This window comes from Eptatretus burgeri, chromosome 15 (assembly GCF_056783735.1).
Source record: "Eptatretus burgeri isolate ZD-2024b chromosome 15, Ebu_testis_v1, whole genome shotgun sequence".
Taxonomy (NCBI): domain Eukaryota; kingdom Metazoa; phylum Chordata; class Myxini; order Myxiniformes; family Myxinidae; genus Eptatretus; species Eptatretus burgeri.
The window spans coordinates 57,623,315-57,638,314 of record NC_140975.1 but is presented as its reverse complement, the minus strand read 5'-3'; the positions used below and the strand labels follow the sequence as shown (position 1 = coordinate 57,638,314).

General features: G+C 43.6%; 1 protein-coding gene across 3 annotated transcripts in view; it reads left to right on the top strand.

Moving 5' to 3' along the window:
- LOC147012258 (inositol-trisphosphate 3-kinase B-like) overlaps positions 1 to 14,309 on the top strand; it is an 85,520-nt gene extending 71,211 nt beyond the window's left edge. For 2 of the 3 annotated variants that reach the window (XM_085856145.1, XM_085856147.1), the window contains exons 6-7: positions 538 to 609; positions 8,764 to 14,309. In XM_085856145.1, coding sequence (XP_085712271.1) covers positions 538 to 609; positions 8,764 to 9,018 — 327 coding nt within the window. In that variant the 3' untranslated portion in view covers positions 9,019 to 14,309. The remainder of the gene's footprint in view (positions 1 to 537; positions 610 to 8,763) is intronic. The other variant, XR_015051531.1, reaches the window with a different exon arrangement.
- The last annotated feature ends 691 nt before the right edge of the window (positions 14,310 to 15,000 follow it).

The following is a 15,000-nucleotide window of genomic DNA, read 5'->3' as shown; positions in this document are numbered from 1 at the left end:
GCGTTATGAATCGCAAAGTATGCAAGGAGTTAGAAGGAGCTTCAATGGAGGAGGATTCCATTAGGCCCTTCGAGCCTGCGCATTTCTGCCAATATCTACATCTTTCCACTGCTTCTAGGTATCTATCAAACTCAAATTTGAACCCATTGACTGTTTCTATAGCCACTGCCTTTCCAGGGAGACCATTCCATGCATTAAGTACTCTGAGTAAAGGACCCCTTACTACCATTCTCACTCTCCTCCTCTTTATTGTTAAACTATATGGCCAATGGGCCTTTCACTGTCCTTTCCGCTGTAAAATTATTTTTATTGACAGTATTTATTGAGACATGGTAATTCTTTTGAGACAAGCTCACCTTTGAGAAGCTTATAATCCAAATGTTTAAAACTTGTCTTCAGCTGGATTTAAAACCACAAACTCCAGGACATCTGTCTGGTGCCCTGACAACTAGACCACCACTATATTAGAATACAATGCTCTTTTTGGTCTCAGATATGGCATCTGTAAATGACTGTGTTTACTTTTACTTTTACCAGGAACAGTACCGGCAGCGTCTCATCGAACTGAGATCAACCCTTGAAGTATCTCCGTTCTTCATATCCCACGAGGTTCGTGCTTCAGGCTTCATAGATCATGGGCTACTGTTAATGTTGAATTTCGTTTGCATACCAGTGCCATGGATAGCTCAGAAGTGGTATACCCACCTTTGAGTGATACAGTTTGAGTTTGATTCTTGACAGAATAGGACCTGATGAAAAAAAAAATAAAAAAACTTGTGCCATTGCTCTTCAGAGAAGGCATCACATCATAGAGCATTCCATCTTTTTGGATGGGACATTACGCTGGTTGTCCTATAATGTAGCACTCCTGTGTATGTATATGATAAAGATCCACTCACTCCCTGAAATTGCAGGTAGGTGTTAATTTCTTATCGGGATGACAGGATGGCACACTCGCCTATAAGCTGTCTAGCCTGGGTTCACATCCCAACCTAGCTATAAACTGTCATCCTGGTGTTTCACAGGCAGGGTGATTTATCGATGTATGTGTGTGTCGTCCTTTGGATGGACGATAAACGAGAGTCCCATCTGCCAGGATTCGTTGGTGGACGTTAAAGATCCCATGGTGTCCTTTGCGAAGAGTAGGTGAGCTATGGCTGGGCACCATGAGCAAATTCCAAATTCTTGCCCAAACCAGAAGAGGGCAATGCATCAGCGGCACAGCTGCACCCAGAGCCAATGATGCTACCGCACAGCGTTGTGCTGCATACGAACGAAGAAGAATTTCATATTACTGCTAAAAAAAAATATTGACAATGGTTGCCATGACAACACGCTGCCAGTGGTCAAAATATGCGATTGACATGGAAAAGCAAATCGTTTAATTTTTTTCCTAGTCGAGTCAAAATATGATCCGTATCACCGAACCCCCAAAAAAAATCGCAACAAAACGTTTTATTGTTTTAAATGTTTTATCAGGTCATGCTGTGTGCCAGAAAAAAAAGTCTCGGGTAATCTGACCCCGGTAAAGGGGTTAATTTTCATATTTTCAAGATGGCCGCCAATGAAAATTTCAATGTACTACAAACTTTTTTATGGTTGATTTTAGACCCGATAAATGTATTAGCAACATATAGGAACATGGGGTTTCTGATTCAAATGAACATAGTTTCTCCCGCCTATGACGTAACTATGACGTTTATGACGTCATAGCGAAAACCGAAAGCCAACCCCCTTTCTTAGGATGAAAGAGCACAGACAAAAAGCCCCACCAAGAAGATCACAAGGTGATTATGAATAACTGCTGTTTAGGCCTCCCATATGCACTTGTGCTGCCATCTGTGACTTTCAACTAAAACAATAGAATTTCTGGAACTGCTGATATTCACCTTTTCAATGTCCTTCAAAAGCATTGTCATGATGATAATGAATTAGAACCTAGCAAGACTACAAAGACCAGGTAGGGATTAACACAGAACATGTATAATTTCATGTCATGTGGAAGTAATTGGAGATGAAGATCATGTGGAAGTAATTGGAGACCACATGTGGCCACGCCCTTGAGCAGAAGTATATATGGGCAGCCAATTGTAGAAAAATTCACCACATGTTTTTAAAATGAGTGCACCATGGGGGCGGGGGGGAGTCATCCATTTGGAGACAAGCAATCTGGCAGTATGTAGCAAGTACCAGGAAGGCTACCATGTGGTTCGCCGGAGTGATCAGTTCTGGGCTGAACTTGGGTCCGATCTTGTTATCGAACAGACACTTATGCGATCACTCAAGTCAACTGGTGGATTGACCAGGAGCAGTGGCATGACGGAGGAGCAACGTGTCCTGTGGACACTGTCGCCCCCCCCCCACCCCCCCCCCCCCCGTATGTTCGGAATATAATGTAGCCATGCAAGAATTCAATGATTGCACTTACATGTCGAGTGAACATCACAAGGAGGCCACCAAGTCCAGGATGGAGAGGGACCAGTCAGATCCAGCAAAAATCCAAGAAAAACTTCAGTCATGCAATCCGTTCTCTGATGATCCAGCCTTGAGAAATGTTGTCACTGGTGTTGTAGCCAAGGATGAAGTGAATGTCAACAACTTGCAGGTAGTGGGGAAAGAAGTTGCTGAAAAGCTGACTGGCCAACCAGTTTTCACCAACACATGCAAAAGGAAGGACAAAGCAAAAACTCTGGGAGATTCATCTGCTGTCCACGTTACTGGCGACCGAACTATATACCCTGCTCTTCTGTTTCATAGGCCACTTGTCATTTCTCAGGCAGGGAACCTCTCATTGGAGGACGTTCTTGAATATGAATTGTCTCCATTTCCCCCAGCTCTCTTTGAGGCGAAGCACATATTCAGGAAAGCGGACAAGCCACAGCTTGTGAGAGCAATAGATGAATATGCAAAAGGTTTGTCTACCGAGGATGAGTCGGACGATGTACCCAAGACGGACCACTATGTGTTGGACGGTGGCTCACTGATGCATCGCATTAAGTGGACGAAAGGGAGCACATACGGATCTATACCTAACGGCTATGCTGACTTCATACTCCGCAATTACGGGAAAGCTACTGTTGTCTTTGACGGTTATTCGGATGAACCATCTATCAAGGACAGCACACACCAGCATCATCAAAAGAAACATCATCCCAAAGTCAACTTCACAGAAGATACCGTGTTCATGGGGTAAAAAGATGAGTTCTTATCGCATGGTTCCAACAAGCAGGAACTGATAAACATCATTAGCCAAAGGCTAAAGGAAAAGGGGTGCACTGTGATAAATGCAACAGGTTATGCAGACTACGACATCGTGCAAGCAGCAGTACGAGCTTCCCCGCTGCAGTGAACAACACTGATAGGTGAAGATACGGACTTACTTATTCTGCTGCTTCACCATTCTGCTGAAGGTGGCAACCGGGAACTTGTACTTCCGATCTGACAAGACGCAGGACCAAAGCAGAGTGTATCACATAAACAGACAGAAGAGCCTCTTAGGATCCCAGGCATCTACCATGATGCTGTTCGTACATACCTTTACTGGATGTGATACGACTTCGCGCATATTTGGGGTTGGCAAGAAATCTCTCTTCCAGAAAGTCATGAAAGGTGACGCTGGTTTGAGGTCATGTGCCCAAGCATTTGCTACACTAGGTCAAAGCACAGATGCAGTTGTAGAGATTGGATACAAGGCAATGGTCCAGGTGTTTGGTGGAAAGGGAACAGATACTCTCACTTCGTTGCGCCACAGCATCTTGACAAAGAAAGTGGTATCGGCTGTGTCGTTTGTTACCCCAGAGTGTCTGCCGCCAACTGAAGCGGCTACTAAGCGGAATGAAATTTGTATGTACAATTCACTCCGCACGTATTTCCAGATCATGACATGGATGGGAGAAGAGGCAGATTTGGAAGCAACAGACTGGGGGTGGAAAACGGAGGAGAATCAGTTCATCCCAGTAATGAATGAAATGAATGCCACACCAGACTCTTTGCTTAAGGTAGTTCACTGCAACTGCACATGCAGAACCTACGGTCTACCATGCACATCAGCTTGTGGACAGTGCCAAGTGCAGTCATGTAGCAACCCTTTCAATCAAATGTTGGGGGATGAGAATGATGACAATGACAATGCTGAGATGATGTCGGGCGACAATGAGCGTGGCTTATGGTAAGGCTGTGTGGCATACATACAGATTTCTTTTGGATTGATGATGTCCCATCTATATAATTACAGAATAGGGACAGCTTAACTAGTTCAAGGAGTTAAATGATAGCATCACATATTATAAAACAACAGATTTTCTATGGCATACTCATTTATCTTTTAACGATGACGTCATATACGATTATACGTCATAGTTACGTCATAGTACGTCATAGGCGGATGGAACTATGTTTATTTGATTCAGAAACCCCATGTTCCTATCTGTTGCCAATACATTTATAGGGTCTAAAATCAACCATAAAAAGTTTGTAGTACATTGAAATTTTCATTGGCGGCCATCTTGAAAATATGCAAATTATCCCCTTTCCCGGGGTCAGATTACCCGAGACTCTTTTTCTGGCACGCAGCATGACCTATTAAAACATTTAAAACAATAAAACGTTTTGTTGTATTTTTTTGGGGGTTCAACCGTATATTGACTCGACTATCCATCAAATGAGCTAAAGTTACCATTTTAAGACTTTATATAACTTAGGATTTGGGGGGGGGGGAACAAAAACATGTTCAAAACCGTTTTGTCCTTCCCACTCCCACCAGTGTGACCACTCCTCATTTTCATAAATGCCAAGGTGAGCCAATGAAAAAAGCCAAGAATTCACAAGGTTTCGGAAAAGCGATGATAATAGAAAACCTATACGCCAAGAAAACCTCTAGAAAACCAAGACGCCAAGGTGAACAATGAATAGCCAAGATCTTGTGAAAAAAGCCAAGGAGTGGTCACACTGACTCCTGCCCCTCTTGTCTCATGCCCCCCCTTGCTGTGCGTTGTGTGTTAGCTCCCATACGAGCCTCGACAAGGTATACAAAAAAAAAACTAAAACAAACAAAAAAAACTCAGGATTTTGGGTTCCCAGGTTATGCTACACCAATGGTAACATCTTCTTAGATCTCTGTCCTTCATGTAGACGAATGATTCCCAAGGTGGGACAATATATTTCGTCAAAAATCGTGGCAATTGCCATAAAATTAAATGTCCCATCTTTGGCAACCTTCTCCAATTTATATGTACAAGTTTGAGTCTTAGAGACTAATTAAATAAATTAATGAGAACATGAGAGCCGAATGTGTACAGCCATGAGAGCTCACAGCCTGTGTACAATATGTATATGTATATGTATATGTACATACAAGTCCTTAGTCCTTTTGTTCAGTACACTAAACATTTTTGTACACCGCTCCTTTCCCAATTCCATATCCAGGTGATGCATGATGTCATTGCCGGATTCCGAAAGAAGGGAGTTTTTACTCTGTTTGTTTGTTTTCTTGCTTTCTTTCTTTCTTTCTTGTTTGTCTGGGCGATATCTCAGCCATTATTTGAGCTCGGAACCTGAAATATGGGGACAAAAGTGAAGATGTGCTTTGGCAAAACGGTTTTGATTTTTTTGGATTAATCAACTCATTGATGAATTATTATCGATTTAATAATTACCTATTTATTTTATTTCTCATCTGGGCAATATCTCAGGCACCTTTTGAGCTCGGAAGCTGATATTTGGACACGACGGTGGACAAGTGATTTGGCTATAAAGTTAATTTTTGATTCAATGATGAATTGATTAATTATTCATTTTTTGATGAATTACTTCATTTTCAAAACGTTACAGGTCAGGTCAGGTCAGGTCAGGTAGGGAGGGGAGCATGTGCAGGAGCAGCATATTGCTGCATCCACTTTCCGCCAGTAATCCAGGGGCCTTCATCTGGCCATCCCTCAGGCAGATGCCTGGCCCATCCCAATCTCCTTGAGATGCTGATCAACCTGCTGCAACCACGAGGCACATGGTCGGCCCATTGGTCTCCTCCACTCACGAGGCTTGATCGCTGAGAGAATCTTGTGAGCAGGATCAGCTTCAGGAAAACGAGCCACATGTCCATACAGCCACAGCTGATGCTCACGGACTATGCAGGTAACAAACCTCATTTGAGTCTCTCTCAGCAACCGCTCAGACAAAAATCCGACCAGAGATAGCCAAGGATTCTCCGAAGAGACCTGGTACCAAAGGAATGAAGTCTCCGTCTCAGATCCCTCATTAGAGTCCAAGTCTCACATCCGTAGAGCAAGACTGGAAGCACCAAGGACCTGAAGACTCAGACTTTTGTTGTCCTGCACAGGTAACGACAGCACCACACACCACAATCCCGTGAATCCATGACTCCCCAGGCCCGACCCAAACGTCAATTGAACTCTGACTCACAGCCAGCAGAGACATCAATATCACTGCCAAGGTAAGTGAATCTCTCCATGACCTCAATATCCTCACCACAAACAGGCACAGACAGGACAGCAGCATCCAAGATGTCATTGAAAACCTGGTTCTTAGTTTTGACCCAGGAAACCCGTAATCCTAGTGGCTTCGACTCCTCATTCAGCACCTCGAGGGCCCCAAAAGGATTTCCAGAGTCTCTGAAAAGATGACTGCATCATCTGCGGAATCAGGGTCAGACATCCTGACATTCTCAAACGATGCACCGCAGCTTGATCTCTCTGACATCCTCCCGAGAATCCAGTCCATACAAGTGCTGAAAAGTGTGAAAAGAAAAGCACACACCCCTGACAAACTCCAGCAACAACTGCAAATAAGTTAGAGATGGTATCACCACATCTCACAGTATTCTCAGTACCAGAGTATAGTTCAGACATCAGATCGATCAGTTTTGGTGGCACCCCACGAAGACCAAGAATCCTCCAGAGGGCATCCCGATTCACTGAATTGAATACTTTGCAGAGAACAACATCGGCTACAAGCAGCCCCTGCCGAAACTCTCATCTGTGTTCGGTGAGGACCTGAAGGGCAAGGATACGGTCAATCGTTGACCTCTTTGGTGTAAAGCCTGACCGCTCTGGACGTTGGTGCTCAAACAGATGGTGGTGAACTCTATCAAGATTTATCCGAGCAAAGACCTTGCCCGGCACTGAGAGCAGCGTCACCCCTCTGTAATTGTTGCAGTCTTGGTGATCACCCTTCCCTTTCCAGAGAGGGACAACAAGGCCCCTCTTCCAGTCAGTTGGGATGATGCCTGTGTTGAAGCAGAGCACAGAACTGCATGCAATGATGCGAGTACAGCATTTCCACCAGCCTTGAGAACTTCAGCATGGATGCCACAGATCCCATTTACCATTTCAACCGGTTCACCACAGCTTGTGTTTCCACAAATAAAGGTGGATCACAGTTGATTGGAGGGTCAGCAATAGGGATAGTAACACCGCTGACATCCAACTTGACAGCTGGTGGATCAGCCTGGTACAGCCGCTCAAAGTAACCGGCCCAGTGGGCCTTCACTACGGACTCCTCTGTCAAGAGGCCACCACCCTCTGCTCTAACTGCAGTACACCGAGGGACGGGCTTGGAGGAAAGTAACGCACGAATTGCCCTGTAAGCAGGACGAGAATCACTTGACCACAGGTGATGCTCTACCCCTCACAGATTCCTCGCACATCGGCCTCCTTGTCCATGCTTAGTGTATGTACAGTTTTATGCCTCAACTCCCTGAACAGCTCAGCTCTGCTATTAAGCCTGGCCCTGCGACTGGTAAATGATGTCCAGTGTCCCTCGAGACAAAATTCTTCTTCGCCCGATGGTGAGTTCCAAGACATCCACCGGCAACATCAAGGATGGTGGGCTTGAAGGCGCTCCACAACTCTTCAGGATTCACCAAAGCACCCAGATCACCCAAATCTCCACTCCGCCTGTTCATGAACTCCTCAGCTACCCGCTCATCTTTGAACTTGCCAACATCCAGCCTCGGCTGGGATGGTACCATTCTCTCGGATTTAAGCTGAAAAAGTGACAGATTCGGATGAAACGGTGGTTTTGGTATGCTGTATGTTTTGACCCAGGATCAAGAAATTATTTTACGATTTTATTTATTTATTTTAATTGTGGAATTAATCAATCAATCAATCAATCAATCATTTATTGTCCACTTCTCCCTCACAATTCCATCTTCCATGTGCTGCATGACGGCATCGCCAGTTGCCCCTGCAATGTCGCACGCTGGAGGATATGTGATTTATGTATTTGGCATGGTGGGGGGGGGGGGGTGCAGTGTACTTTGAATGTACCTCTACTTGTTTCATTTGAAATCACTCACAGTATTGTCATCCAGAGCGCCCTCTCGAACACATATTCAGGCTGCTAAACAAAAGGACTGAGGGGAATGTGTGTATGTACTGTATGTATATATATATATAATTATATATGTATATATTCACAGGTCGCTGAGGTGGATTTTCTCGCAGAGGAATGTTTTCCCACCTTATCTATTATGGTATCCCACTACTGGTCATAATTTAACAAGCAACCACCATAAGTTTACTGTACTGCTACTTCATATTTGAAGGAAATCCCTATGAATAATTATCTGCTATTTTGAATCTTTTCTTTCTGTATTTTTATCACCTTGTTATCACACCTCCTTTAGTTGGTATCCATTTTTTTTTCTTTTTATAAACCCATTTCCACAGATACTTGCAGTCTTACAAAGGTATGGATGTATGGCTTTTGCAACCTCATTAATTTTTGCCATATAATGTCCTGCAGGTCATTGGAAGTTCCCTGCTATTCCTGCACGACCACAAGGGTCAGGCCAAGGTATGGATGATCGACTTTGGGAAAACGTTGCCTCTTCCACCTGGTCAGATACTCAACCATCGGCTCCCGTGGCATGAAGGTAACCGTGAGGATGGTTATCTGTGGGGCCTGGACAACCTAATTGACATCATGACAGAAGCAGCTACACAAACTACTCTGGAGGAAAATGTCAACTCCACTCAAGCTCCGTCGTCACGGAGGTAATGGCGGTAGTCGTATAAACACTGCTGTCAAACTCTGAACCTGTCGAACCATTTGCATAAAAATGGCCACCGATGGAAAAGAAGAGGACAATTTGCCATTCCTTGTCGAAAATTGCAATTCCACTGACCATCGTTCTACCTGAAGGTCTTCATGAACAACCCAGAGAAAATTGTTCGTTCAACTCACAAATGGATTGAATCCAGAAGCGCACACTCTTCCGTTTTGACAAAAGCACTCGACTGACACGATGCTAGACTTTGATTACAGTGTGGCCCTTTTGACGGTCTCCACCTCCTGCTCGAAACCGAAGGGATAATTGCCGACTGCGCACACTGCCATAACTCACTTTATGTACAAACCATAACCCATTTTAAGCAGAGCATGGTTTTTGCCTTCCATAAGCAACTGAAATACTACAAGGGAGTGTATTTCAAAAGAATAATGATTTAAATTTAACCTCTTGTACTGGTTATTTTTAGAGCAAAAAGTCCCCAGCATTTGAATGATTTGCTGAGAGCACGAGTGCCCAATGGACACTGCCTGTTCTTTTTGGATCGTGATGACGTTTTGTATGATGAAAACTGAGAAGTTCGACTGTTGGCACTTAATATATGGCTAATTGTTGGATTATTGATTGTTGACCTCTGGTTGACCTTTCATTGGATTTTTTTTTTGTATTCATAGTTGAGGCTCGTAGAAGAGCTAGAGCTAGGACACTGAACAGATCAGGACACAACAGTACAAAAGGAACAGTGGAGAGAGGGGGGGACACCAAAAGAGAGTTGAAGGCCAACATAAAGGCAGACTTCGACAAACAATGGCGTTTGGGAGGAATGACGGGCAAGAGGAGGATGCATATATGTGGGGAGGAATGAGATGCAGGAGAGGATGCAGAGGTGTGGACAAGATGGATGCAGAAGGAAACTCTCAAGAGGGAAAACTGGAAATTTGGAAGGAGGAGGGATTTGGGTGGGGTTAACAAGGGTAGAAAAGATCATTGGTTTGGATTGGGGATGATCTGAGATGGTGGTGAACAGCTGTCTTGAAGACCTGGAGGGAAGAATGGGATTGAAGAGAATGTGAAGTTGGTTCCACAGGTGGGGGCGGGGGGGGGGGGAAGAACAAATGAGTGGAGGTGAACAATGATCCTAGATTTAGGTCGTGTAACCAGAAGGGGGTTGATGGTGGACCATGTGTGCCCTGCAGAAACTTGGGGGGAAGGGGGCGGGGGGGGACAAAGTGCGGAAAGAGCAGAGGGTGCAACACCAGAAAGGATGCAGTGGAAGATGGAGAGACCACCAACCTGTCTGCGAAGGCATAATAATAGACCCATAGACTCAGCTTTATCACGTGAGATTCCAATAATCTTGAAGGCCTTGGTTTCCACTGCATCAAGCTGAGTGACGTGTGAGACAGGCGAGCCAGCCCAGAGGGGAGAGCAGTACTCCATCACGCTGCAGATGAAGGCCTTGTTGGTGGATCGGAGTTCAGGTGTGCCAAGGAAGGACTTTGTACGATGGAAGATTCTCAGTCGGCGACTCTCTTTGGAGGCTTTCTCTGAAATGTGGCTTGACCAAGAAAGATCATGGCTGATAGTGAGGCCCAGAGGTTTGAATGACAGAACTTCTTCGGAGAGAGATAATGAGAGTATGACATTTGTCAGGATTGAAAGATGTATTCCAAGATTGGCAGGAATGCAGGTGTGAGTCGAGCCATGAGTGGGTTGTTGCTATCTCGACATTACATATTTTTAATTCAACATGTAAAGTAACAGGAAATATGGAATGAGATGGTTTTACTTCGCCTTTGAACTCATGCCTTGTCAAACAAAGCAATTGAGACTTTAAGTTCATTTGTCTGTGCATTAGTCGTTGAACTCTTCCAAGTTGGTTGCTGTCGAAGTTTAGATGAATAATCAAGTTTAACGACATACAAATCAGGCCACTTTGAGTGGTGGATCACCACCACCTGATTAAAGTTCTTTGTTCAAGTTATATTCTTGCTCAGGTTCAAGGGGGGGGTGTTGTTGGAGGTGGGCGGCAGGAGTTGGGAGTGACATGACACCACTTTTCATGTTACAGTAACAGACTATAATGCTTTTGTGCTCAGTTATAGTTCAACAGGTCAAAATCAAAGCCACAAAGGAGAAAAAAATATTTGTCACATTAATTATGAACAGAAAGCATTATTGAGATGCTAACTTCATATCTTGTGATAAGTTAATAATACAAGAATAAATAAAATTAAATAAATTGAGTCAGGAAATGATGATAGGAGACATAAGGAAGGTTAAGGTAGTGTGGGGAGAAGGACATTACCATAGACCACTACCCAAAAGGGACAATGTGCAATGGTCACGTGGACTTGCGGAGTTTAATAGTCACGCTAATCTTGGCCAGCACTGGCTTAGACTTAATGTCTTTATGGGCAAGACAAAGCAGTTGACCCCAATTCGAATTCAAAAAGCTCTTTGGCAAACGATGAAGTCGCAATAAATGCAATTTGTGAGGGTGCTAAAATGACAAATATCCTTACTGAAGAGGACACAAGGAAGTAGAGGATGACCTGAAAGAAGTGATGGAAATAGAGGGTGAGAAAAGAAGTATCGTTGAAACAATAGGAAACAAGAAAAAGATCAATCAGAGATTGCAGACCCTCGCCTCGACTTGTTTTGTGTGGTGTATTTTGTGTACCGTTTGTGTACTGGTGTATTACGTAATTAATGAGACATAACTCGAACTGCCACTATACAAGTGCTGGCAGGGATGACTGGGTACCAAGACGTCCCGCTTTGATCGGACACTTGATGAGCAACCCCTGACCCATGACGTTTATGATTATTCAATTGAATTTAGAATGGGATTAAAATAAATTCAAATCAAATCAGATGGAAGACCAAATAGGTACAGTCCTGCATTGGAGTAATCAGAAGGAACCCAAACAGGCAAAAAGCAAAGATGAAATCATCAGGAGGAACCCTGATAGGATTCACATTTCAGCTGCTCCTCCTCGACCCTCAAACCCATCCAAGCACCGCCAAGTGAACTTTATTCAAAAAATAAAAACTTCATTAAGAACCCAGATCAAAAATATTAAATAATTCTGGCTGCCAGACCAATGTCCGATCAGGTTGAAATTTAAAGCATGTATTCCCCATCACTACTAGATCATAATTGTGAAGTTTCCTCTCGATTTGTCTCGCCAGTCTGGAGAAGAAGATTTTTTTTATAGGTTTTTCGGGTAAATCCAATATGGCTGCCAAACCATGTGACCTATGATGTCAAATGTGTGAACCTTTTGTTCCTCATGGATAGGTGGTCATACGTCCAAAGTTTCACCTTGATCTGTTCAACCACTTTAGAAAAGAGGATTTTTGAAGGTTTTTTTTTTAACAATTTGACTGCCGAATCACGTGACCAATGGAGTCAATTTTTTTTTCTGTGGACCATTTTATCCCGCTGACCCTCAAAAATGTTCATACTGATCAGATGAAGTGTTCTAGATATGCAATGATGACTTCATAATGAAGGCACATATGACGTCATTAAAAAAATCACACATTCCCCCTGAGGAGTATTTGCCATATGCAGTTTCAATTTTTTCCTTGGTGCAGTTTCAGAGACAGAGGTCCAAAGTTTTTCCAACATGGATGCCACACCATGTGACCTATGACATCATAATTATTAATAAAAGAGTCTACATGAGTAGTTGCTCCGATAGTGAAAATTTCATCTCAATCTGACAAGCAGTTGCGGAGAAAAACACTAAAGTTCTGTGCGGACAAACAAACAAACAAACGGACCCAAATTCAATACCCTCTCCTCCAGCGAGGGTCATTAACAAGTCAAAGAAACAGACGAGCAAAGATTGTACAACCCTCGTACATTATTAACATCATGAGCGTGTTGTTATTGTCATTGTCTCGGTGGTCTGCTTGAGAGCACAGTTCTATGTTGCCAAAGTGGTCTCGTGGCAAGGATTGCACTGGAGTGGTTGCCATTGCCTTAAATTTCGGAATTTGGCCAGATTCTTATCCCGGGTGTACTCACCTCCGCGTTGCAAAAGATACCGTAGGATCTATAAAACGTCTACCAGCAGCAACCACTGCTGGCAGATGGGTCCTCTGCTTATCGTCCTCACATGAGTGACGTCACACTTTGTGATGTAACAGTATGCCTGTGGAACACCATGGTGACAGCGTATCGGAGGGTAAGGAATCAAATCCAGTCTAATCTCAAGGGTGAGTACATGAGCAAGTAGTGTACCGAGTAATACGTAGTAGTTCACTCAACTACCACCAAGTTATCCTGCCAGGCCAATGAGTGGATTAATGACCCATGTAAAGGAAAGCAGATTTGAAGGAGATAGGTATCAGGGAAGGGATGGTTGGGCGTGACGTGGCCAGGGTGGTGTCAATTCCCTTTATGATACTGTGAACCTCAATACCATCCACCAACACACCTTCACTCGTACGGTGATGACATTTAGTGCCTCGTATGGTGGTATGTGTACAGTGTTCGCAGTATAGCATGTACGTCTGAGTTACGGCAGATTCGCTTATGTTTCTACTATTACACATTACATAGCAAGTTCGCTGGTGCTTAGAATTACTTGCTTATCCCATTCAACAACCAAGACAGAACCAACAAGACCTGACTCAATCTTTGCTGGACTTGAACATCCAAAAATCTTTACACACTGAAAATGTGCACAAACCTTGCCCCTTCCACCTGGTCGTGGTAGCAGTTAAACCAGCGAAACCAGGTGACCATTTGCCTTGCCCCTTCCACCTGGTCGTGGTAGCAGTTAAACCAGCGAAACCAGGTGACCATTTTGCCTCGAGTTTTTCTGTTGAAGTTAAATGTATAGGAAACAAATTAAGGGTGGGGAATGGTAAGGCAGTTACACCACTGATACACTTGTTTTTGGGGGTAGAGGGGCAGTGGGAAAGGGTTGTATGAAATCAACCACTTCATTATTTAGTTACTGAATATAATGTAAAATATTGTAGTCTTGTTTGGGGTAAAATTAATGTTGTTGTTGTTGTTGTATTAATGCATTTTATTATTTAAGGTCATCACCGGTGTGAAGTCGTTCTGGGACGTTTTGAATGGATTTTACTTCGAAGTTACATTTATGTTTCCTTGCTTTGTGGATTCGAGACACAATCTCTGGTGGTACTCTTTCCCCGCATCCTGTTTACTGCCCTGTGTTCCATACACCCCAAAAGTGCAAAGTACAACAAATGTGGTTTGGTTACCTGTCAATAAATATCCTGGAATTCCATTACACATTCTTGTTTTGTATGTTTTCAGCAAACAGTGGGGTTATTGCAAGGAAGTGGAAGATCAATAAATTGTTAAAAAAAAATTTTTTTAATAATAATTGTGACATCTGATAACACTTGCTTTCTGGTGATGCATGGCACAGTCATTGTGAAACGGACATTATAATCGGGAGTGCTCTTATTTTCCTTCATTCATAGGCAGCACATGGTTGCGGTTGGCATCATTTGCTGAGGGTGTGACAGTGCTGCCGATGTAGTGCCCCCTGGAGGTTAGAACATGCATTTGCAACTTGTTCACGGTGCCGGCGATAGCTCGCCGAGTCTTCGTGAAGGACACCCGTGGAATCCTTAATGTCCACCAAATAAAGCTAGCAGATAGGACTCCCAGGGTTCAACGTCCATTATAGGGACGGTACACACATTGTTGCCTCGTCCTGCTAGCGAAACACCGGGGTGACGATTTATCGCTAGGCCGAGATTTGAAACCAGGCTAGACAGCTCAGAGGTATGTGAATACCTGGTAATTACCTTGATCCTAAACTTCACAAATGCTGCCGTCCATGCACGCAAACTATTTTTATTTTGTTGTTATTTCATTCCTTGTTAAAGGCACAAATAATTAAATAAGTTTAAAACGAGGACCTGTTCCTGCACCTAAAATCAGTAGCTCACCAACTCTTCAAGAAAGATCTTTA